General features: G+C 48.0%; 1 protein-coding gene across 1 annotated transcript in view; it reads left to right on the forward strand.

Moving 5' to 3' along the window:
- TMEM218 (transmembrane protein 218) overlaps window positions 1-1,675 on the forward strand; it is a 31,618-nt gene extending 29,943 nt beyond the window's left edge. The window contains exons 4-5 of the mRNA XM_048827288.2: window positions 762-844; window positions 1,459-1,675. Of these exons, the coding sequence (XP_048683245.2) occupies window positions 762-844; window positions 1,459-1,660 (285 nt within the window). The 3' untranslated portion in view covers window positions 1,661-1,675. The remainder of the gene's footprint in view (window positions 1-761; window positions 845-1,458) is intronic.
- The last annotated feature ends 23,380 nt before the right edge of the window (window positions 1,676-25,055 follow it).

The following is a 25,055-nucleotide window of genomic DNA, read 5'->3' on the forward strand; positions in this document are numbered from 1 at the left end:
CCATTTCAGGGAAAGCTAGTCCAGGCAATCCACAAGTGACAAAACCCCAAATTTGACTGGGGTTCAAAATGCATCCAGAAATGTGCCATGGGGGGTGGGGTATAAGAGAGATGACTGTGTTTGCATGCAGCCATAGCAGTCTAAGCCATGTGGAAGCTAATGCAGTGTCCTGTTGATTCCCTCGTGAATTTTGAACCAATCCCAGGTGCTGATAGAAAGTTTTCCTGAAGCAGGAACCCCAGCTAGGCAGTCACTTTGCAGGGAAGGGTGTATTTCCCAGGGCCAGCTTCGTAGCTGACTAGCCCACTCCACTAATCAATGTGCTGGTCAGTCTCTCTACATCCGAATACTGTGGCTGCACACACTGCCGGTTTCCCACCAGAAGCTTGGAATAACATCTCCCTTGGCCAGCCGGGCAGCACAAGAACTGTTCTGCCCTCCAAAATGTGGAAGGCCCGAAATGATAGAAAAAGCTTTTGTAGCATTGCCACTGATGGCACCCTGCCCACCCCCACGCCCTCCCCCGGCCAACCCAAGCAGTTCTGCAGTTTTCTAGGGAAAAAAAGCCTCTCGTCTCTGCACTTCTTTCGCTGTGATTAACCAGGTCGTGTCAAGGGGCTTCTGTGCATCCTGCTTGCAATATATTGAAGTTCAGTTTGGAAAAGTAGCATTTTATGTTCTTGAAATTCCACAAGGATTTTTCTGTGCTCCTGCATGGGGGTGTTTGAGACAATAACCCTCTGTGTCCTGTCCTGTTCCAGGCCCCTTACCCTCTGTTGGCCGCAGAACCTCTACAGCTCACTCACAGGGCAGTACGAGGCTGGCCCAATGTACCATTACAGAGGTAAGAGGAAATGTTCCTGTGATGAACTGATGGTTGAAGTTCTGCAGAGAGTCACCAACAAGTCCAGTACCTCAAACAAAGGGATTTGCGGCTCGAGCAAAGACCTGGTGGGAGACCAGAGGAAAGGCTCCGGCTGCCAGTGGGCTGCATAGCTTGAGGACAGGGTTTCAGTGTGGGAGGAGGCATTTGCTTTGCAGTTCCTGGAACAGGAATGGCTGCTAAGAGAGGACAGAGCTGAGCAGCTGTTGTCAGTAATGGCTACGAGAGTACCAGCTGTTGCTGCATTAACACCAAGGCCTCAGATACCTGCACGGTACCCTGGGATGCAATCTGGAAACAGCATGGAAAACTCCATGCCTGGGTAGCCCATGCAGTCAGGCCCCATGAGCGGCTGGGCAGGGCAACTTAGCTCCATGCAGCCCTCTGTCTTGACCTCCTCCCCTGTGGATGCCTCTAGCCCCTACCCCGTCATCAAGTTGTCAGCAAATGGGGAACCAAGGGAAAGGAGAATGGGGGCCCAGCAGACATGCCACAGGAGGGGGTTCTGTCTTGTACTTGGTTCCACTGTTCACACTTGTTCTTCCACTGGTTTTTTTTGTTTTTTTTCCCTGTAGGGGTCTGTTGTTACTGGTGTTTTGGTGCAGTAATGGTGGCTCCCTGCCTTGGAATGGGCAGCTGTTGTACTTTTATAACGTGTTTAGAAATAAAGATTGGTCTGTCTTCAAGGACGCCTATTGCCACCACTGCACCACATCAGACAGTGTGTATTTGAAATACGAAAGCTACCACATGATAGCATCCAAAGGCTGGTCTTAGAGCAGCAGCCGTGTTAGTCTGTATCCGCAAAAGGAAAAGCAGGACTTGTGGCACCTTAGAGACTAACCCATTTATTTGAGCCTAAGCTTTTGTGAGCTACAGCTCACTTCAGCGGATGCATACTGTGGAAAATCCAAACACTAGTCCTCTGTACAGTTAGGTACAGCAAGCCACACTTCAGTTACTTCCTTATATGAATCGATACTGTGAATCATCCTCCCCCACGCCCCATTTCATAAGTGGTCATGTCATTGATAAGTACATTGCATGAAATCAAGCCCCCACCTCTCCCCAAGCACTGAACATCCCCCTACACTAAATCAATGAGCCCCATCTCCACCCACCACAAGCACATTCATAGAGGTGCTGTTCCCCCTCGTCCATTGGACCAGGCAAGTCCATAACGTGGAAGCACAAAGCACCCCTGACTCCTGTGCCTGGGAGCATCCATCTCCAGCTGGGGCGGGTGCGCTGTCTGGCTGAGGCACCGATCCACAGGTGCCTCTCGCTGTCACAGGTCCATTCAGGAGGAAAAGGCTCAGCTCTGGCTTCACACAGATTGTGAAGAGCACAGCAAGCCACAGTGATGCGGACAGCGTTGAGGACACGGCATCCAAAGGGGTCTGTAGACACCTCCCGTGGGATTTCAATCTGCCAAAAGCACATTCAGCAACCACTCTGCACCTGCTGAGCGTGTAGTTAAACCGTCTTCTGCCAGGCCGCTGACATCAGGGTACAGTTTGATAAGTCAAGGCAAAAGGGGGTACACAGGGCCCCCCCGAATGCCGGTGGGGACAGTAACTCCGTATGACACTGTCATGTGGTGGGAATAGCGTCCCAGCCGGGCCATGAATGTAGACTGCTGATCAGCGGAAAACACTGGCATCATGAACTTTCCCTGTGCAGCCCCCATTAAATCACCCCTTGTGGTCCACAGGGACCTGTAGTTCCCTTTGAGGTTTATATGCTCGTGTGCTCCTTGAGGAGGGCAAACTATGGGCACATGAGCACAATGGGCACAGTTAGGAAACCCCATTCTCTCAAAGCCAGCAATTGCCTCTGGAATAGCTTTAATTCCAGTCACCTTGGGGTTACCCATACAACAGATGGCCTCAGAGACCTCTGCCAAAGCTGTACCCAAAGTCACCCTTCCAACACCAAACTGGCTGGCAACAGACCTGTAGCAGTCTGGGGTAGCCAGCTACCAGGATGGTCATAGAAACCCCCTTCTGGCCCAGCAAGGGTGGCCTCGTGTGTGTCTTTACACTGAAGGGTCATGGAAAGCTGCTCACGAAGCTCCAGAAATGTCGCTTTCTTCATGCACGCTGCCACCAGGGCTGCCCTCTGGCTGGGGGGGCTGGACAAGTGCACAGCTGAGGGGCTGGAGCATGTGGCAGACCCACCACACACTAGCGTTACCATGAGCTGGCGTGGCCATCAGACGGGTGAAGAGGCTGCCCAGACCGATGAGGCAGCAGCAGCAGTCAAGAAGGTGAGTGCGACACTGGGCGGTGGGGACTAGCAGGCCAGTCGGCTGGTGCAGCTGGTTCCTCCCCTCCAAACCCTCTGCATTCCCTGCTGCTGCTCTCGGCGGGTGATGCCCTTTGCTGGATGGAAATAAGGGACCAGGCTTTATTTTAAGGAACACTTTAGGGAAACCCCATTTCCTGTAGCAAACTGTGTGTTTGTCTCCCAAGGGTGCATTTCTACTGCCCTCAGGTGTACCGTGCAATTAGCATCAGCTTCAATTTAATGTACAAAATGGTTAAGGGGCGTCCCTTAAAATAAGGACGGTCTCCCAGTCTGCTTGGGCCTGCGTGGGCATCTGCTGCAGGGCACTGACCCCTGGGCCTGACCTCGGGATACCCTGGGGTTCAGTCCCCTCCCCTTGTTCTTTCATTGCAGCAAACTAGAGCAAGGCACAAGGGCTGCTCCGTTGCTCGCTGGTGTTGCCTGGGCAGCAGCCTCCCTGGAGAGGCCTGAGTCCAGTGCACAGGAGCACCGGAGGGCCAAATGGGAGCTTTATCCCTTCGGTGAAAATCCCGACTCTGGCACCATCTAGTGGCTAAAACCAGGAACAAACCGTAGGGTCTCAGACAAGCTGTTGCAATCATAATGTAAGCATATGGAATAACGCCCGCTCCAGAGGCAGGGGCAGCTGGGGCCTCACGTGCCAGGTTCTTAGACCGGGTGGGTTCCCATGGATGTATGCACCCATCTCACACAAAGGGAGTCTCTACTGGGGCTGGCAGACTCTAGCACTAAATCTCCTTTGGCAGCAATGCAATGGCAGGGGCAGGACAGCATTGTCCTCAGGGCTCCTTGTGCCTGGAGCCTTAGCTGACCCACAGCGCAGACCCTCTAGAAGAGGGGGATACAGTTCTTGAACAGTCTCTGGTGTTCGCTTGCCTCATTTAGGCTGTTCAGGGTCACTCGATGGCTTTTTTGGTGAGATGATAAGTTTGGAGGATAAAGGTAACAGTGTTGATGTATTTCGCCTACTGTAAGGCATCTCACTTGACGTAACCTTTTGACTGAAAAATGAGAATGATATAAAATCAACATGGCACATCATAAATGCTGGATAACTGATAGGTCTCAAAATGTGATTGTAAACGGAATCGTCATCAAGCAGGTGTCTTTCCAGTGGGGGCCTGCAGGAAGAGGTTCTTGGCCTTCTGCTATTTAACTTTTTTACCAGTTACCTGGAGGAAACCATAAAATCATCCCTGACAAAGTTTTCAGATGACACAAAAATCGGGGGGTGCTGGTAAATAATGGAGAGGACAAGTCACTGCTCCAGATCACGCTGTATAGCTTGGTAAGCTGGGTGCAAGCAAACAATGTACGTTATAATGTGGCCAAATGTGAAGATATAAATCTGGGAACAAAGAATGTAGGCCATGCTTACAGGATGGGGGAATCCTGTCCTGGGAAGCAGAGTCTCTGAAAAAGACCTGGGGTCATGGTGAATAATCAGCTGCACATGATCTGCCAGTGTGATGCTGTGGTGATAAAGGCTAATGCAATCCTTGGACGTATAAACAGGGGCATTTCAAGTAACAGTAGAGAGGTTTTATATATTATCTCTATGTTTGATACTGGTGCATCTGCTGCTGGAATACTTTGTCCAGTTCTTAGTATCATGGTGCCATAGAGCTTAAGGCCAGAAGGGACCACCAGATCATCTAGCCTGATTCCCTGTGTATCACAGGCCACACCGCCACCCAGCATCCTCTCACTAGACACAGCAACCAAAATGAGACCAAAATATTAGAGCCCACAGGAGCCTAGACTATTATGTGCCAAAGGCAGACAACAGGAGGGACCAAGGACAGGGAAATGATTAAGTGAAATCTACCCAGATAATCCTGCCAAGTGACCCACACCCCATTCTGCAGAGGAGGGTGAAAAAACCACAAAGTCACTGCCAATCTGACCTGGGGGAAGATTCCTTCCCAACCCCACATGTAGTGATTAGTTAGACCCTGAGCATGTGAGCAAGAACCAGCCAGCCAAGCACCTCAGACAGAGAATGCTCAGTCCCACCTCAGAGCCCTGGCCCATCCTGCCCAATGTCCCATCTCCAGCCATGGTCATTCCTGACACTTCAGAGGAAGGAGATTAAAAAACCCCTCTTGGAATACACTGCAGAGGGGGAAGAGGTGGGAAATACACCCTCTCAGACCACTGCAGATGGACGGCTGAAATCCAGGGTTGCTGAACCCTGCTTCTCACCATCACAAGCAACCCTGTCAAACAATGGCTCTCATAAATTAGTCTACAATTTAAGAAGGATGTTGATGCATAAAAGAGGATTTAGAGAAGAGCCACGAGAATGATTAAAGGATTAGAAAATATGGTGTATAGTTACTGAGCTCTTTGAGACAATCTGTTTATCTTAACAAAGAGAAGGTTGAGGGGTGACTTGATCACAATTTATATGTACCTACATAGCGAACAAAAATTTGACAGTGGGCTCTCCAATGTGGCAGACACGGGTATAACACAATCCAATGGCTGGAAGTTGAAGCTAGATAAGTTCAGACTGGAAATAAGGCATACATTTTTAACCATTAAAGTAATTAACCACTGGAACAATTTACCAAAGGTTGTGGTGGATTCTCCATCACTGGTCATTTTTAAATCAAGATTGGATGTTTCTCTAAAAGATCTGCTCTAATTCAAACAGGAATTAATTCAGGGATGTTCTCTGGCCTGTGCCATACAGAAGGTCAGACTAGATGACCCCAGCAGTCCCTTCTGGCCTTAGAATCTGTGACCCATGAGTTCCAGAGGCTATATTTGACCTGACGGCCACACATCCCAGGTGCTCCGTTCCCATAGCATGCTGACAGGAGACGGCAGCATGGTTCAGCAGTTATGACAGGCCTGGGAGTGAAGAGATCTGGGTTCCTTTCTCATCTCTGTTACTGAATCACTGCGTACAAGTCACATTCCCCTCTCTGTGGCTCAGTTTCCCTCTTAAAAGTGTGCTACAGATGACTAGTACTTCATCTTCCTCCTCACCTTGCTCCATTAGCTGTGGTCAGCAGCTCTAGTTCTTTGCCTCCAAGCATTCCTTTCCAGTACATCTTCTAAGCTGACATCAGCGTTCTTCAAGTCCTCCTTCAGCATCTTGAACCACCTTTTCTGGGTCTTCCTCATGGTTTTTGTCCTGCAAATACTAGGTCTTGCACTTTCAGACCAAAATATCCAGTGTCATAGAATCATAGAAGATTAAGGTTGGAAGGGACCTCAGGAGGTCATCTAGTCCAACCCCCTGCTCAAAGCAGGACCAATCCCCAGCTAAATCATCCCAGCCAAGGCTTTGTCAAGCCTGACTGTAAAAACCTCAAAGGAAGGAGATTCCACCACCTCCCTCGGTAACCCTTTCCAATGCTTCACCACCCTCCTAGTGAAAAGCTTTTCCTAATATCCAACCTAAACCTCCCCCACTGCAACTTGAGACCATTACTCCTCATTCTGTCATCTGGTACCACTTAGAACAGTCTAGATCCATCCTCTTTGGAACCCCCTTTCAGGTAGTTGAAAAGCAGCTATCAAATCCCCCCTCCTTCTTCTCTTCTGCAGACTAAATAATCCCAGTTCCCTCAGCCTCTCCTCATAAATCATGTGCTCCAGCCCCCTAATAATTTCTGTTGCCCTTCGCTGGATTCTTTCCAATTTTTCCACATCCTTCTTGTAGTGTGGGGCCCAAAACTGGACACAGTACTCCACATGAGGCCTCTCCAATGCCAAATAGAGGGGAATGATCACGTCCCTCGATCTGCTGGCAATGCCCCTACTTATACAGCCCAAAATGCCATTAGCTTTCTTGGCAACAAGGGCACATTGTTGACTCATATCCAGCTTCTCATCCACTATAACCCCGAGGTCCTTTTCTGCAGAACTGCTGCCTAGCCACTCGGCCCCTAGTCTGTAGTAGTGCATGGGATTCTTCCATCCTAAGTGCAGGACTCTGCACTTGTCCTTGATGAAACCTCATCAGATTTCTTTTGTCCCAATCCTCTAATTTGTCTAGGTCCCTCTGTATCCTATCCCTACCTTCCAGTGTATCTACCACTCCTCCCACTCATCTGCGAACTTGTTGAGGGTGCAATCCATGCCATCCTCCACACCATTAATGAAGATATTGAACAAAACCAGCCCCAGGACCAACCCTTGGGGCACTCCGCTTGATACAGATTCTGGATTCTAAGTTCACTATCCAATTTGCCACTCCCTCAGTGTGGAGAGGGCACATACCAGCCTTTGTAAACTGAGCAGAGATTTTCCCAAGCACTTCAACCAAAACACTGTCTCTTTTTTATATTTTCTTCCAGATTGCTGGAAAGATCTTTGCTGTGAGGTCGGTTAGTTCGCCACCATGGCGTACGTGCCTCCTCTGAGAAGTCTCTAGGATAGAGGAAACTTTTCTTGATGGTGTTGTTGAGGCATTAACGCTGTCCGGCTATTGATGGCTACTCTTTTGTTGTAACTGAAAGGCTGATTGTGGGTGTTCCCAACCTCACAACGTATTTCAGTAACACATGCATAGCAAAACTTCCTAACTTCACACACAATGACAGCGCATACAATCCAACAGGATATTGAGGTTCAACAGATCAAGACTTTTAACATGACACCTCACAAGATATATTTTGTACAAAATAGATCATACTCATATCATTATGGTGAAGATGGGGGTTCCAGGGTGCTACTTTGAGGTACAATGTCATAGAAAGCTGGCTAGATTGTCGGGCCCAACGGGTAGTGATCAATGGTTCCATGTCTAGTTGGCAGCCGGTGTCAAGTGGAGTGCCCCAGGGGTCAGTCCTGGGGCCGGTTTTGTTCAATATCTTCATTAATGATCTGGAGGATGGTGTGGATTGCACCCTCAGCAAGTTTGCGGATGACACTAAACTAGGAGGAGAGGTAGATACGCTGGAGGGCAGGGATAGGATACAGAGGGCCCTAAAAAAATTAGAGGATTGGGCCAAAAGAAATCTGATGAGGTTCAACAAGGACAAGTGTAGAGTCCTGCACTTAGGACGGAAGAATCCAATGCACTGCTACAGACTAGGGACTGAATGGCTCGGCAGCAGTTCTGCAGAAAAGGACCTAAGGGTTACAGTGGACAAGAAGCTGTCTATGAGTCAACAGTGTGCCCTTGTTGTCAAGAAGGCCAATGGCATTTTGGGATGTATATGTAGGGGCATTGCCAGCAGATCGAGGGACGTGATCGTTCCTCTCTATTCCACACTGGTGAGGCCTCATCTGGAGTACTGTGTCCAGTTTTGGGCCCCACACTACAAGAAGGATGTAGAAAAATTGGAAAGAGTCCAGCGGAGGGCAACAAAAATGATTAAGGGACTGGAACACATGAGTTATGAGGAGAGGCTGAGGGAACTGGGGATGTTTAGTCTATGGAAGAGAAGAATGAGGGGGGATTTGATAGCTGCTTTCAACTACCTGAAAGGGGGTTCCAAAGAGGATGGCTCTAGACTGTTCTCAGTGGTAGCAGATGAGACCATTACTCCTTGTTCTGTCAAGTTGCAGTGGGGGAGATATAGGTTGGATATTAGGAAAAACTTTTTCCTTAGGAGGGTGGTGAAACACTGGAATGCGTTACCTAGGGAGGTGGTGGAATCTCCTTCCTTTGAAGTTTTTAAGGTCAGGCTTGACAAAGCCCTGGCTGGGATGATTTAATTGGGGATCGGGCCTGCTTTGAGCAGGGGGTTGGACTAGATGACCTCCTGAGGTCCCTTCCAACCCTGATATTCTATGATTCTATGATTCTATGATCCTTATTTTATGCATTTCCAGTTTACAGGGCTAAAGATCATCTTCCTGGATCCCTCCTATAAAATAGCAAGTAATGTGATTCAAAGGCAGACAGACTTTGGAAATGAAATGCAGCATGGACAATGGGTTACACACAAATATTAGAAGAAGAGAATAGAACTAGATGGGGGAAGGATCACAACACCAAAAGCCAACAATTCAGCACACACAGGGAAACCAGGCTAAAGTGATAATGAAATCATGTCCATACAGAGAGAAATAAAGGTGCTATCTGCAGGGATGCTATGAAGTACAACTGGGCCTTTAAGCGAAAAGCGCTCAGCCCTTTGAAGTAGCCTGGGGCTTGGTATCCATTCCAAGGAAAGCCTCCACCCAGAGTGTGCGGACTGTGACCTGCACGGGGTTTGTTTTTCTTTGTTTCTTTATACACTATAAAGAATGCCTGGAAGGTTTTTCCCCCAACAAAAACAGGGCTTCCCCTGCTTGTCCTTACTTTAGAAATTCAGGTAATGAAGAAATGGATGAAGCCTCGATTCTGTGCTGAGAACCCTGAGGGCAGCAGAACTGCAGAGAGATCTGTTGTAGCCAAAGGGTTGACAGTTCTCAGTGAAGGATCAGGGACTAAAACATAACACCTGTGCAAGGACAGTCCTGTGGTCCAAGCCTCCAATAGTGTAAGGGCTTCTGAGATGTTCCTCTTCTCTGGCTTGTTCCAGCCGTGCTGTGACTCTCAGGTAACAATGGTCCTGAGGGCACATGTGCAAACAGTATAGGTTTGTGGCTTTTCCGTGGTTTAGATGAGAAACTTTTTCCCCATTCATTTCCTCAGACAAAAAACACCACAGCCCTGAGGACAAGTAAAGGGCTGGACCAAAAGCCATCTCCTTGGTGACCAAGGCTTTCAGGAGTTCCCCATCCTGGGTAGGAGAAATTCTCCAATGACGTAGGCCTGCTTCTTCCCTGCCCCTAGCATGGGGGTATTGGGTGTGGGGAAGGATGTGAGGTCATGACATCCTTGTACTCTGACAACCCATAACATCCCTTCAGGGCTGTTAGCAGCCTATGCCGGGGACCAGCCCTGCAGACCATTGGCACCAGGACTTGGGGGCATGAAAGATTCTTGAAGCCGCTGTTGCCCCTGTCCACCACAAAGCTTCACAGAACACCACTCAGACACAGACTGGCCTGGAGTTCTTCCGTTCGTGGAGTTGCTTTTTCTTGTGGGTGCTGAGGCAGCAGGCAGTTGGAGATTGCCACTGAAACTCCAGTAGCAGATCTAGTGTTGGGTAGCAAGCCTTTAGAGATCTGCCCACACTGATCCTCATGCTCCTGAGTATCCTCATGCTCCTGAGGATCCTCACTGAACTTCCCAGGACTCCATGGGGGCATGCCCCTTTGCAGGAGCAGGGCCTTAGGTGATAGAGATGCTGCAGGATGTGCAGAATGTGAAGCCTTCCGAGGACTCTAGGAACAATTTGCTGAAATTATATTGATAACATTTCTTGCACTAGGATGCCCGCAAGAATGTGTGACACTTTCTCCCTTGTCTCCACCAGACAAATACGACTACTGGGAAGACATACAAGTTATAAAAAGTCTGGTTGTCAAGGCCAGTGATTTGTATTACACATAGAAAATATGTATTAAACTCCACTAAAATCTGTTGGAGCTATAGGAACGCAGGAGGGAGGAATATTATGAAGCATGATAAATATTCCAAACACGCTGTGCGTGTCCCATAAACGTTATCTTAGAAACAATTGGCTAATGTGAACCAGCAATTAGCATGTGAAATGGAGCCCTTGCACTGTAAAGTATGGGTTTGCAGTTTGAATATTCTAAGAGCTCTTTGACATAGTAAAAAGGGGAGGCTCAGTGTTTAACAAATGTCCTCATAATGCGCGCAATTGAAAAGCTTATTTAAGGTTTCCGTGTTTGTTCCAAACGCCTCCAGATGTCACATTTGTCACATCAGCACTGGGCTCATGTTTATTCTGTTCTGGCTGATAAAAAACGACCCTCATTTGTGGGAATCATTACAATAATTTTTCAGGAGCACAGAATTCTAACCACTATGCCACAGTGACTATTGCCTAATTCTTAATTTCTTTGTTCCTACCACTTAACCACAGCCCACTGCCAAAAACAGGGCAAGAACCCAGGAATCCTGATAGCCAACATTCCATTGCATCTCACAAGCAGGTGTATAACCAGCTGACAAATTGTATGTTGGATCCCCACTAAGGATTGGTTCACACAGATGATAACAGTCTAGCTCATCTCCCAGTTTCTCCTTTCGCTGTAGGAGTTGAGGGTGGTGCTATGGATGTTAAAATCCTAAGTCCACACCCTGTAGGACTAAAATATAGTATGTGATGGTGTTATAAAAGGGTGCATCATAATGCCTATGCACAGAGGGACTGAATGAGGTTACATGGGCAACCTTCATTCTGGCATTTTCTAACTTTTGAGCGCTTGACTTTGCAACCTTAATATTCTTTGAACACGTTTTTTTCAGAGTTTGGGGTGCGGGGGGTGCGTATGTAATATCTGTCTGTCTTGGAGACTCCATCTTAAGTTATCACCAGGGATCCTAGTTTTCCGTGATTAAAAATAACCAAAATTCTCCTATAGAAAAACATAAAAATCTGTGGTTTTCCATGATTAAAATGAAATGCTGAACTTCAGTTTCCCTAGCCACAATATGCTTTTTTTGCCTCTGTCTTCACAAACAAGGTCAGCTCCCAGACTGCTGCACTGGGCAGCACAGCATGGGGAGGAGGTGACCAGCCCTCTGTGGATAAAGAAGTGGTTCGGGACTATTTAGAAAAGCTGGATGAGCACAAGTCCATGGGGCCAGATGCGCTGCATCCGAGAGTGCTAAAGGAGTTGGTGGATGTGATTGCAGAGCCATTGGCCATTATCTTTGAAAACTCATGGTGATCGGGGGAGGTCCCGGACAAGTGGAAAAAGGCTAATGTAGTGCCCATCTTTTAAAAAGGGAAGAAGGAGGATCTGGGGAACAACAGGCCAGTCAGCCTCACCTAATCTAATTGCCTTCTATGATGAGATAACTGGCTCTGTGGATGAGGGGAAAGCGGTGGATGTGTTGTTCCTTGACTTTAGCAAAGCTTTTGATACGGTCTCCCACAGTATTCTTGCCAGCAAGTTAAAGAAGTATGGGCTGGATGAATGCACTATAAGGTGGATGGAAAGCTGGCTAGATCGTTGGGCTCAATGGGTAGTGATCAATGGCTCCATGCCTAGTTGGCAGCTGGTATCAAGCGGAGAGCCCCAAGGGTCGGTCCTGGGGCCGGTTTTGTTCAGTATCTTCATTAATGATCTGGAGGATGGCGTGGATTGCACCCTCAGCAAGTTTGCAGATGACACTAAACTGGGAGGAGAGGTAGATACGCTGGAGGGTAGGGATAGGATACAGAGGGACCTAGACAAATTAGAAGATTGGGCCAATTCTCCTGATTATCCCAATTTTTGATTATCTGATCTGGATAAGATTGGAAAAACGGGGTTCCACTGTAAATTTAACATGCATTCAAAAATCAACCACAAGATGGGAAGGGTGTGTGCATTGCATATGTGACACTGGTACTTTCAGTAAAATGTAGTTAATAGTTAATATATGTTTTTATTTTTTCACAAAATGGAAAAACTAAAAATTCCTTAAAATCGCCAATTCCATGTTTTTCCGTATTTTTCTGTGGCAAACGGATTTCTAGGATCCCTGGTTATCACTCACTGAATCTTATAGGTGTCAGGTCATTGCTAATGGGCTACTGAGCCTGTCTCCTATAGATTGTGAGTTTGAATCCAGCCAAGCTCCCAAATTATTTGCAAATATACAAATGAACTAATTTGCATAAATGTTTATGCAACAGAAAGTGTCCCCAGTCTTTTCCCCAAAAGTGGCATCCTTAAACCTTTGCCAGCAAGTAGGGCTTCCAATGCTCTATTTCAAAAATAAGGGATTGTTTTCTTAGCACCTCACCCCACCCCTCTTCTCAAAATTATTATCATCATCATCATGATTATTAATAATAATAACAATAATACTAAGCAGTACTCACTGACATTTGCCAGGGTATTTCTTGCTGCTTTTTTGCAGCACTCAGTAACTCCTGACCTTGTTGTACAGAGATGAAAAATAAGGGATGTCCCTTGTAATAAAGGACTGTTGACGACCCTACCAGCAAGGAATTGTAAGCCAGCTGAGGTTCGCTGAAGAATATCATCCTCCAGCCATACCTTCTCCCTGAGTCTCCCTACTCCCTCCCTGCCCCCTATGCCATGGGGGAGTCATGCAGGGGCTGGGTTCACCACGCTGCAGGAATTATCAGCTGGCCACATCCAGCTAGCTTCCAGCTCCATTGTGCCACCCCAGCAACACAAAGGGACTGTTAATGCAGGAGAGAGCCTATGGCTCCAGCCAGCTTGAGTTTTGTAAAGGTGAAAGACTGTGCTGGAGTTATAGCATTCCAGAGCCCAGGGGCTTACGAATCACACATAACTTGAGCAGCAAAATCCCCCAGGGACTGCTTCCTCCATGCACCCCAGAGGCATGAACCTCCTCCTCCCTCTCCAAGCTTTAGCACCTAGCAGCCCTGATTCTGCATCTAACAAGGCCTCCGAGTTAGTCAGGATGCTTTCCTGCCCCACATGGGCAGCATATTGTTCCGCTTCACCTTCTGGTGTCTCTTCCTCACCTCCTTTCCCTTGCATGGCACTGGTACTCCTCTCTGCGCGCCCCAGCCTCACCAAGTCACTGCAGAGAGCCTTGGTCCTGCAGGAGAGCTGTCGTTGGGCCTGCACACACCCCTCTTCCTACAGCGTACGGGCAATGAGCACCTACCATCGGGACCAAGCCACAGCACAAACCAGGAGCTAGGAGCCACTCTTTCAACAAAACGGTAGCTGGTATTTGGAATGGCCGTGGCTGTGAATACCGAGCTGGGCACTTAAAAGCAAGGTGGACTTCCGGTCTCAGTGATGCTTGTGCAGTGAAGTTCAAAAGGGCTTCCAGATTGATTGTTTGGGAAGAGAATGTTGCATTGTGGGATTGCCGCTGGGGGTTTACTTATATCAGCAGAGGTACATAAGAAAGGGGAATAACTATGCTGGAAAAACCAGAGGGTTTTATTGGTAGGAGACAAAATTACATATGGATGCATGTCAGGCTGTGCCTAAATAGGTGAGTCAACTTTCTAATGTAGATCAGGCCTCAGATTTAGCAAAGTGACTGTCCCTTTATCAAGTCTCAGAGGTCAGTTTGGGCTTTTCACAGCAGTCTAAGGGATTTAGGCACCAAGACTAGGTTTTCTAGGAGCTCTGCACATTGTGTGCTGAGTTCTTTTGACTATCCAGCTGTGGGTGTGGTGCTGAGATCTGGAAAGTTTGACCCTGAGCCCTTCTGAAAAATTGACCCTAAATTCCCTAGAATGCTTTGAAAATCTCAACCTTAGTTTGTAAAACATACTACATTCATGAAAAGGTGAGTGAGAATCTTAGCTCCATCTTGTATGGCTCCCGCTTCAGCAGCGGCTAGAGCCCAGACCACCCCTGGTTGCTGGAGTGCTTTGCAGTAGAGGCACCCAGCTGTGCTGGGGTAAAAATTTTTCTTTGTCAGCAGGCCCAGTAATGTGAACCGTGCACAGCTTGTTACCACAGAGAGCAGCACTAAATCCTGCTTAGGAAACCAGGCTTGATGTGCAGAGCATTAAGGATCAGAGCGAAGGAAGGTGAGGTCTCTGGGGTATGGTACTCGCAGACTGCAGAGCTGAATCATCATCCCATACATCATCTAGGTGACATGGAAATCGTGCTGGGAACTGTGGAAAGGATTGCTACTGTAATTCTCCTGGAGAATGGAGGAGAAAGGAAAGCAGGACATCTGGAAAAAAGACTATTCAAAGTAGAAACCACTCCACTGTCAACTCTCAAAGAGAAAGAACCTCCCTTATGAAGATTAGCTTGTAGGGGAGACATCGTCGCAAGCTATAAAGCCTGCAAGTCCTTGACTCTGCAGCCCTTCCACCTAATAGGGGCTCCTTACTTCAAAAACTGGTTGACAAAATCCATTGTTGATCGTGCTAAGGTCAGTTCTGGATGGGTGGGACTATCTAGATCCCTTGGGTTTCAGGAACTGCCTAACCACAGGAATGCCCTTCTGACACGTCAGTATGGCCTGGTCACCAGAGCCGAAGGCAGCATGCTGGCATAAGGAGTGCATCCCTGCTACTCTGTCTGAAAGGTTCTCAATTGGCTGGGGTTGCTGGGTGGCCTTCATGCTCAGTCCCAGACAGAGTGAGTTGCATGTCCCAGGGGCGGGATTCAGTTTCTGAGGGTGCAGGAGCAGAGATAAATACACTCCATGCACTTCCACCCCAAGAGCTGGGTGCAGCTCCCCTTGCCAGCCAGCATTGCCTTCCTCTTACTCAGACTGTGGTTTGACCAGGTCCCTGCTGTGCTCCAGCACTGGGATGCCAGGAGGGATGAGGACTTGGGACCTGATCCAAAGCCCATTGCAGTGAATGGGTGTCCTTCCATTGGCTGTACCGTCCTTGGATCAGGCCCCTGAGTGTCAGCTGCCTAGTGGCAGCTCTTCAGCCCAAACCCCTCACAGGCCCCCGGGGATTAGCTTTGCTTTAGTTAATTCTTGCACAGAATCCCCAGGAAGCTCAGCTCAGCTCTGCGAGACAGTCCCAGAGTTTCGTGCTGCTCCCTCGGGGTGAGAGGAGGGAGGGTCATGTGAGATCAGGGGATTTGCAATCGCTGGGTGTAAGATCCAAGGTGCCTTTTCACTTGTAAAGAGCCAGAGCAGTGGGAGACGACTGGCAAATTGACAGGCTCCCCAGTGCCAGTGGGCTCCCTGAGGACCCTGTGAAATAACAGCATAGGGCACTGTGGCCTGAAAACACTGGAGGGAAGAACAAGGCCACTGGGCCTCCTACTCTGCAGAACACCTGCCAAGGGGGTTGAGTGGGTTTCACCAGGGAAATCTTGGGACTGTTCTCATCTTCCCTCTGTCTGAAGGCAGGTGGAAGAATAGTGCGGGTTTTATAGATCAAGGCCCAGATGGGCCATTGTGATCATTTAGTCTGAATTCCTGCATAACCCAGGCCAGACAGTTCCACCCAGTGATTCCTGCATTAAGCTCATAGCTTCAGCTAGAGCTAGAATGTATCTTTTAGTGCGAGGTGTCCAGTCTTGATTTAAAGATTTCGTACCAAAAGGACTGAAGGTAAAAAATCCATTACAATCTACATACCACACAGACTATGCTGACAGCTTGTGCCTCACGCTCTCAGAGAACCTGCGGAATCACCTGATCAACATCCTCTACAGCAAACAGGGAAAAATAAAGAATGAGCTGTCAAAAATGGATACTCTCATAAAAAATCAACCTTCCACACAAACTTCCTCACACTGCAACAAGTCATGGAGAATCCACCATCATTCCATTTCCCTTCACTACTAAAAATTCCCCTTCACTACTGCCTCACAATGGGACCTCAGACTTGATATGGGTTTGGAGGGTTCCTCTTATTTTAACCAAACCAGTTTTCAGCCCCTCACTGCATGCTGGCTTGCTCCCCTATATTTGCTAAGCCCAAAGGGAGCACACTTGTGCAGAGCAGGGAGAGATCAGTTAATCAAGGAAATAACAGAGAGCTTGTGTTTAGCCGCTGACCCTACAATTTTATTGCAAGAATTCTGGGCCACAAAGACCAAAGGCTCAGTGCAAGGGGGAGCCATGCTGGGTAGCATGAGGAGGTGTGCCCAGGTGGAGGTGTGTGCCTTGAAAGGCGTAATGCCTCCTGGCTGCTGGGAAGCACTCCTTCTCCTGCTATTCCTGTGGAGGAAATACAGACGCTGCTCCCGTAAGTGCAGCCATCTCAGTGTCATCCTCTTCCCTCTGCCCCCCAGGCCAGCACCAGGACTTGGCTGGCTCTTGCTCAGAGGTGCTGAGCTGGATCGTTTCCAGCACTCCCTGCCAGGAGGCCTATCACAACTGAGCATTATCAGTGTCTCCATAGATCCACCTGCAGCTGCAGGAGGGAGGCTACACCCCACATTCCAAGTGGCTCTGAGGATGTTCCAGGCTAGGCTGGTCGCATGGGATCCCCTCCCAGCCAACTCCTGGATGGGGGAGTGTGTTTAATGGGGCACGTGGCATCATAGGCCTCTAGCACAGCAACAGTGTTAGCTGGAGTGATGGAAATAGCTGTTAGCAATGCTGAAAATCCAGTCCAGGGAGCCCAAAGGAAACCTCTCTAAGTGAGGTGAATGGTGTGAGCGGCACAGAGATGAGGTGGCCAGCAAGGGACAAAATCAACCAGAAACAGAAGGTGAGGGGCAAACAAGGATCAAAGGGCAGCTCGTAACCTAATGGATTATACAGAAGCTATAAAATCGCCCATAAAAGGGAAGCACAGTGGAGACTTCAATGTTTTAACCAGACGCTCACATTTCTGTTAGTCAGAAAATCCAGCCCCGCTGGGGATGAAATCGTTCCAATTGGTTCGGAGCGTGAAGACTTACCAGGAAACCATGTAAATCAGAGGTAGCTAAAACGATTCAACAGCCCAAGACATTTCTGAATGGAGACCAGGGTTTGGCAATGCTGGATATACAGTCTAACCTCTGTGTCTGTCATCTTATAATTCATACTGTCTATTGTTTAGGTAGCGCCAATTGGGTACTAGGTTCTGCACATGCAGGCATGTTCCTGGACTAGGGGTTTATACTCTCCGATTATATAGAGGGAATTCATGTCGTTGTGGAGTGGTATAAAGGCTTTATTAGCATGAGTTTGACTTGGCTATATTACATGCAGGTGACAGAGAGATTTTGCATTCTTTCCCCTGAAATGTGGAATTCCGCAATGAGCAGCACATAGTCTGTGGTGAGGACTGAATTTTCTGGGGACTTTCAAGGAAATGTGTTTCTTTTCTTTAGTGTGGGTTAAAGATCCCAACTTGCATTCATTAGTAATAAAAAGGACTTTTTTGTATCTGTTGATCCCTTTTTTTGAATGCCTTTTGCTCACAAGTGGCCAGTTTGTTTTCATTCACACTTTCCATACTTAACTCGCATTGCAAGGAGATGATGGATGTATATTTGTTTAAAGAAATTAGGCTGGAATCAAGCAAAGTTTATTTTCCTATATTTCCCAATGTTCCCTTAGTTTAAACAGCCACCATTTCCCCTAACTTACAATGGAAGTGAAGTTCCCTAGTGGAACTGAAGCTACACATGCCCTCAGGAAAAATGGCCAGGGTCTCACTAGTGGGGGGCAGCAATGCCACTAGTTAAGATGGCCACCATCTGCAAAGCCACAGATTGCCCTCAGGGAAGCTGGCCACCCTTTCACTAAAGTGTTACCATGTGAAATGAGGCTGCTCCTAGCAAAGATGGCTGCTGTTTTCAGTGGAGCGGGTGCCACAAACTATCCCCTGGGAAGATGGCTGCAATTTCACTGAAGTCTTTGCCATCATTCCTCTCAACCTTCATGCTTCCCAATGTGTGGCTCAAACAACTGATATTTGTGACAAATGACCACGGTGTGGAACAGCTGGGTTATTGCACATCACACCATAACTGACAGATTCTAATGGTTCCTAACCATAAACCGTGTTGAAAGGATGTTTTCTTACTGTGTGAATTAAATAAACCACTTTTTCCCCCAAAAGAAAAGTAGAAATACAGAAGTTCTGTCATGTGCAACTATAAGACCCACTTTGGTCATTAACAGGACTTGGCACTGGACCTTCAGAGTCCTGGCACAGATTTCTACAATCTGAATTAAATTAATCAATCCTCCAGCTGGAAACAGAACCAGACTCAAATATGCCTTGTGGACCAGCCACTAGAGGGGACAAGGACCCATCCCCTCCTAGTGTGGGACACACAAGCCCATACATATGGTTGAGCTCCAAGGCCCAGTGGCTGTATTGGCTCAGCCATATGAGAGACCTAATTTCTATTCCTAGGTCTGCCTGGGGCAACCTTATGCAATTTTTCAGTTAACGTATTTGTTATGCTAGGGAGGGAAGACTGATGCATGCCTAACTCGTAAGAGGATTTCACTGCAGATATTGCAGTGGCTTATGGAGTCTCTGACCTCACGGCTCATGTTTGGCAAATACAGGACATTTCAGGCCTCACATAGACTCACGTCAGCCCCAGTATGGTTAGCCTTTTGGGATGTGTGTCTATAGGCAGTATGGATGTTAAATGGCTCTCCTTACCTCCTGCCTGTGCATTCCCAATATAACGACTGTTCTGAGTTCCTGAGGTGCAGTATCTGTTTGGGCAAGCCTATTTGCAGAAGCCATTTCTTTATCACATGAAGGAATTCTGTCTGATTGATGTGCTCAAGTTCCTGGTTCATAGATTCCAAGGCCAGAAGGGACCATTGTGATCCTCTCGTCTGGCTCCTGGATAACACAGGGCAGACCTGCCCCAAAATAATTCCTTGAGTAGATCTTTTAGAAAAACATCCCGTCTTGATTTAAACATTGTTGTGATGGAGAATCCACCATGACAGCTGGTAAATTGTTCTCATGGTTAATGACTTGCACTGTTAAAAATAGTTTCAGAGTAACAGCCGTGTTAGTCTACAGCTCACTGTAGCTCACGAAAGCTTATGCTCAAATAAATTGGTTAGTCTCTAAGGTGCCACAAGTACTCCTTTTCTTTTTACTGTTAAAAATGTATGCCTTATTTTCAGTCTGAGTCTGTCTAGCTTCATTCCACCTTGGTGCATGCTGAAGATTTCAATGGTCCCAGTATTCGCAGTCTGTTGTAGTAATGCTTCTCTGGACTAAAATTCTGCAATGGTCATCAGAGGCCCTCTCTGTATTGAATGTCCCAGTGATAACTGTGAACCGTCATCAACGCTCTTTGAAGATGTTCATGAGCTGATAACAATGGGTTTTTGAAGATGGATTGCAACCTGGTGCCTTCAGGAGTTTGGGCTGAGTCCCTTGAGTTATTAGTAAAGGATAACAGAATCATTTTAGAGCTTTAGTGAGGTGTGAGCAGTTTGCCTGGATTTTTATAGCTACCATAGTGTTGAAAGTTGGTCAGTCACATAACTTTCTTTAAGATTCCCATCTCCACAAGTTTGCTAATCTGTATAAGCTCCTTCTTCAAAGGAGCAGCTGCTCTGTGTCTCTTGTTGCAGTTGTTTCACCTCGGGGTTGATTTCCATGTGTTGTTCTCCAGAAGGCATCTGAGGCCTTTAAACATAAATCTCCCTCTTGATTGTTTGTTTCTTCCTTTATTAGAGGCATACACTTTGCAGCTCATGCCATTCTCTGCCGCTTGGAGAAGCCCCAGCTTTCACCTCAGTGATCTACATGGATACAGATAGCTCTCTGTAGAACTCTCTTGCAACAAGTATTTGCGGAAGTGGTAATTATGGCTTTGCGCTCTGCTGTGGGGGAGACTAAACAAGAATGCTCGGAGGGGAGGCGTCGTACTGCCTGTGTGTGGCAGCCATTCAGGGGTGGGAGTTCATAGGTTGCCAGACCACCTTGTTCGGTTGCGCAGGGTCAGCGTGCAGTAGCACCTACTGTGGTCCATGTAATTTGCTGGGCAAAATCAATAGTCAGGATCATGGCCCCACCATCCCCTCTACACTGGCCCCTCCTCAGGGCTTGGGTCAGAGCAATTGGATTTTGCTGTAAAATTTCCTGCCTTTTGCCTGTTCCAGATTTCAAAGATAACATTGCATTTTGCCTTTATTTTCACCTTTATTTCGCTTTCGGCTTTATTTTCCATGTTAATTTTGGAATAGAGACATTAAGACAAATCACTGAGTTAATCAAGTGGTAAAGTAATACTGTGTATGTGACAAACTGCTGCCTCCTAGCTCACAGAACCCCTGAAATAGCTGGCTTCCCACCTAGCTCATTTAAAGGTGACCTGCGAAGAGGCTTTCTAGAACTAGAGCTGTGCCCTTTTTTCTCTTTCTGTTACTTTATGAAGGATAAAAAGAGCCTGAAATGTGGGCTTTGTCCAGCTGGGCTCCCCTGGTTTTACAAGAACATAAGAACGGCCACACTGGGTCAGACCAAAGGTCCATCTAGCCCAGTATCCTGTCTTCCAACAGTGGCCAATGCCAGGTGCCCCAGAGGGAATGAATAGAACAGGGAATCACTGAGTGATCCATCCCCTGTTGTCCATTCCCAGCTTCTGGCAAACAAAGGCTAGGGTCACCCTCCCTGCCCATCCTGGCTATTGACTAATAGCCACTGATGGACCTATCCTCCATGAATTTATCTAGTTCTTTTTTGAACCCTGTTATAGTCTTGGCCTTCACAACCTCCTCTGGTGAAGAGTTCCATAGGTTGACTTGTGTGAAGAAATACTTCCTTTTGTTTGTTTTAAACTTGCTGCCCATTTATGTCTGAATATGAACCTTGCTGGGCCCTGGATTTTCTGGAGGACCTAGGGGAGGTTGCAGAACATGTGTATTGGGAGCCCCACTTCACACTGCATGGACGTGTGTTTGAATCTTTAACAAAGACATCCTTTCTCCAAACCGTTATTCGTTTAGATTGGTGTTAACAAAGACAGAAAGAGTTTTGTTACAGCCTTTGGGCTCTTTTGATGCCATAATCCACAGAGTGTTCCACGGTGGACAAGACCTGAATTTCTATTGTAGAAAAGAGCAGAACCTCTTCCCTGCCCCTCTTCCTTTTCTTTCTTTCTTTCTTTCTTTCTTTCTTTCTTTCTTTCTTTCTTTCTTAAAGACAAACCTTCCTGCCCTTCTCTGTCCTAGAGAAGCAAAAGCAGGGAAAGCAGATGAACTAATCCCCCACCCCTTTGCCACTCACCTTTTAAGTGTCAGTGAGAGCCAGATTTGTTTCTAGCGCTGCTTGAGTCATTTTTGTGAACTCGGTTTGTGAGAACAAGTCTGACCAGAACTGAGAGGGAAATGTAGTGCCTTTTCCCCCTGTTGAAAAAGAAAGGACCAAACTTCTCAACTGATTCGACACAGATTTTCTAGAAACAGTTCCTCTTGGGCTGAGGCCAAGTGTGAATCATTTCAGCCCCAAATAAATTTATCTGGGGAAAATTATGAGTCACTGAAAAAGGGGGGGAAGAATTGAAGACAGATCTCTGCTGCTGTGCTGGCCATCTCGTGAGTCTTGGTCTAACCTTCTCTTTCAGTGAGTGACAGTTCAGTGAAGCCTTGTAGTGAGTTTATTACACTGTCCCTGCTGCAAAGACAGTGCCTGTGTATTAATCCCCCAGGGATGGGAAGAATGAGGAAATATGAAACCAACCGCCTTAGCTGTTGTAGGGCCTCTGTAAAAAGTGGATATCTCTGCAGATAATGGTAGATGCTTCTCTGGCATAGAAGTAAGAAAAGCAGCACCAGCAACTGCCACAATTTGCACTTGAAAAATAAGCTGTAATACGGTGCTGTGTGAGTGCCAGAGGATCAAGAATGTCACCCCTGCGGTTGGCAATTCAGGCTGCAAGTTCCCAGTCATTCCTCTGCCGACTTGAGTCTAGAGTAAATTTCCTCCCATCCGTGGAGTTCCCCCCTTTGTGCACGTTTCCTGGTCCATATGGAAGCACCAATAAAACATGATTGCGCTGGGTACCACACACCACGTGATCCCAGCTTGGGGGCTCTAAAGAACCCCATTAATATTTATAGGAGCAGAATTAAAGTACGGTTTCAATTAAGGAGCAAGGCTATGAGGAGCTGGTCGGTGAGGAGTGGGGAGCAGAGGGGAGTGGGAGAGGGGGCCTCTGCTATAGCAGCTTTCTCACATGCCAGAGCTGTGCAGCCCAACATATATCAGTGCGTTCAGCTCCACAGGCTTTTTCAAGCAGATTTACAGCCACCAGATGATCCGTCCTGTCCCAGGGGCTGATATAGGGCCCCACTGGCACCCCACAGCCATGCTGCCCAGGCCCCCTCTGCCAGATGTGCATGCAGCTCCTGAATTAATGTCACCGGTCCCACAGCAAGCTCGGGCTCCAGAGCGGCAGGTGCCCTGCTGTGAGCAAGCTGGATGAACCGACTGCAGCAGCACCCACAACGGCAGAAGGGCATGATTATAGGCCAGAGCCGCACCAGGGGAATTGGGAGGGGTGAAGCTCACAGATTTGGGTTGGATAAGCCCCCAGAAGTGTCTCTGCACCTTTTGTCTCTCCAGCATGGGGCTCAGGGGCTAGAAATCTCCTGACCGCAAGCTCCCTGGGGAGACTCCTGGGATTTCCTGCTTTGGTCCAGCCAGAAATGCCTCAAGTAATAGCCACTCCCCTGGCATCCCTGCAATTCCACTCTGCTCCCCATGGCACACGTCTGGTGGGAGCATAGGCTGATGGCTAAGGGACGTCCACACAGCCCATGGCCCCGGCCAGCTGACTTGGGCTCACCCCAGTGCCCTCTGTAGACAGAGCTATGACGGTGTGGCTCGGGTGGAGCTCTGGTTCTGAAGTGCACCCTCCCCCAATCCCCCCGGGCTCAGAACCCAAGCTCCAGTCCCGTTAGGGTCTCTTAGGGGACATCTACACCGCAATTAAATACCCATGGCGGGCCTGGGTCAGCTGATTCAGGCTCACAGGGCTCGGGCTGCGGGGCAGTAGACTGCAGGCTCAGGCTGTTGTAGCCCCACAGACCGAGCCCCCTGCACCCGAGTCAGCAGACCCAGGCCAGCCATGGCCATGCTGCAGGTCTTTGATTCCCATGTAGACACACTGCTCCTGACTCCAAAGTGCTCACGGAGCCCTAGTGTTTACTGAGTGAATATGAGGCCGACAGAGAGGGCTGTGCAGGAGGGATTGTCAACTGCCCATGAAAAACCATGGGCCCTGCTACGGACCCCATGGCTGGGAACCACGCACAGTGAGACATGCAGTAGAACCGCAGAGTTACAAACCCCAGGGTTACGCACTGACCAGTCAACCCCACCCCTCGTTTGGCACCGGAAGTACGCAACCAGGCAGCAGAGACAAACAAAAGCAAATACCGTACAGTATTGTTAAATGTAAACTGCTAAAAAAAAGAAAGGGAAAGTTTAAAAACAAGATCTGCCATGGTAAGGAAATGGCTGCTGTGGTTGTTTCATTTAGACGAAGATGGTTAAAAATCAGCTTTTTTTCTTCTGCATAGTAAAGTCTCAAAGCTGTATTAAGTCAATGTTCAGCTGTAAACTTTGGAAAGAACAACCAGAACGTTTTGTTCAGAGTAATGAATATTTTAGCATTACGAACGCCCTCCATTCTCGAGGTGTTTGTAACTCTGAGGTTCTACTGCAGCACTGCACGCAGTGCTGGGGGGGCGGGGGGCTGGCGGGGGGCTGGTTTCTATGCTGCATAGTGATGACTAAGCTACAATCACAGGCTCTTGTTCGTAGCTTCCAAAGAGAATTGTGATGTGTGTGCAGCTGCCCGGTCTGGCATGTGGGCATGTGAGAATGTGTGTGTGTGTGTAAAATGAATGACATTGGGCATATGAATGTGTGTGTGTATGCAATGAGTCACAATGGGTGGGGAGGGTGAGTGAGAGATGCTGGGCTTTGTGTTTTCGCATGGAAACCGCAGATCACACACTTTATTCCTCAGGGTTGCAATGCCCTGGATCCTCAGGAGAAACTCAACGTCTCGTTTTCTCACCTGTTATCAACTCCCCGTCTCTACTCTGCAGCATCTCACAAAATCAGATTCTGAGGGCCAGGGGAGCATCCTGCGCAGCCCTAGGCTCAGGTGGGCTGAGAAGCACCCCATACAGCCCTAGACTCTGTGGCCCTCTGGAATCACCCCACACAACCCTGAGCTCTGAAGATCGAGAAACCAGCAGCCCACATGGCTCTGAGGGTCCATGGAACAGCTCCCCATGTGGTCCTGGGCTCTGAGGGTCCAGAGATTGGGGCCCCAGGCAGCCCTGTAACATCCTCGGTATTGCCATTCCTAGATTAATTATATCAAATAATATTTTAAATGCTGCCATAGAAGACTTTCCAGCCAAAATAGACCCTTACCCCCAAAGTTCCATAAACCAGCTCCATGCTCCAGTCAGAGAAAGGGAGTGGGTGGAGAGTGC

Source organism: Caretta caretta, chromosome 22 (assembly GCF_965140235.1).
Source record: "Caretta caretta isolate rCarCar2 chromosome 22, rCarCar1.hap1, whole genome shotgun sequence".
In the NCBI taxonomy this organism is placed as follows: domain Eukaryota; kingdom Metazoa; phylum Chordata; order Testudines; family Cheloniidae; genus Caretta; species Caretta caretta.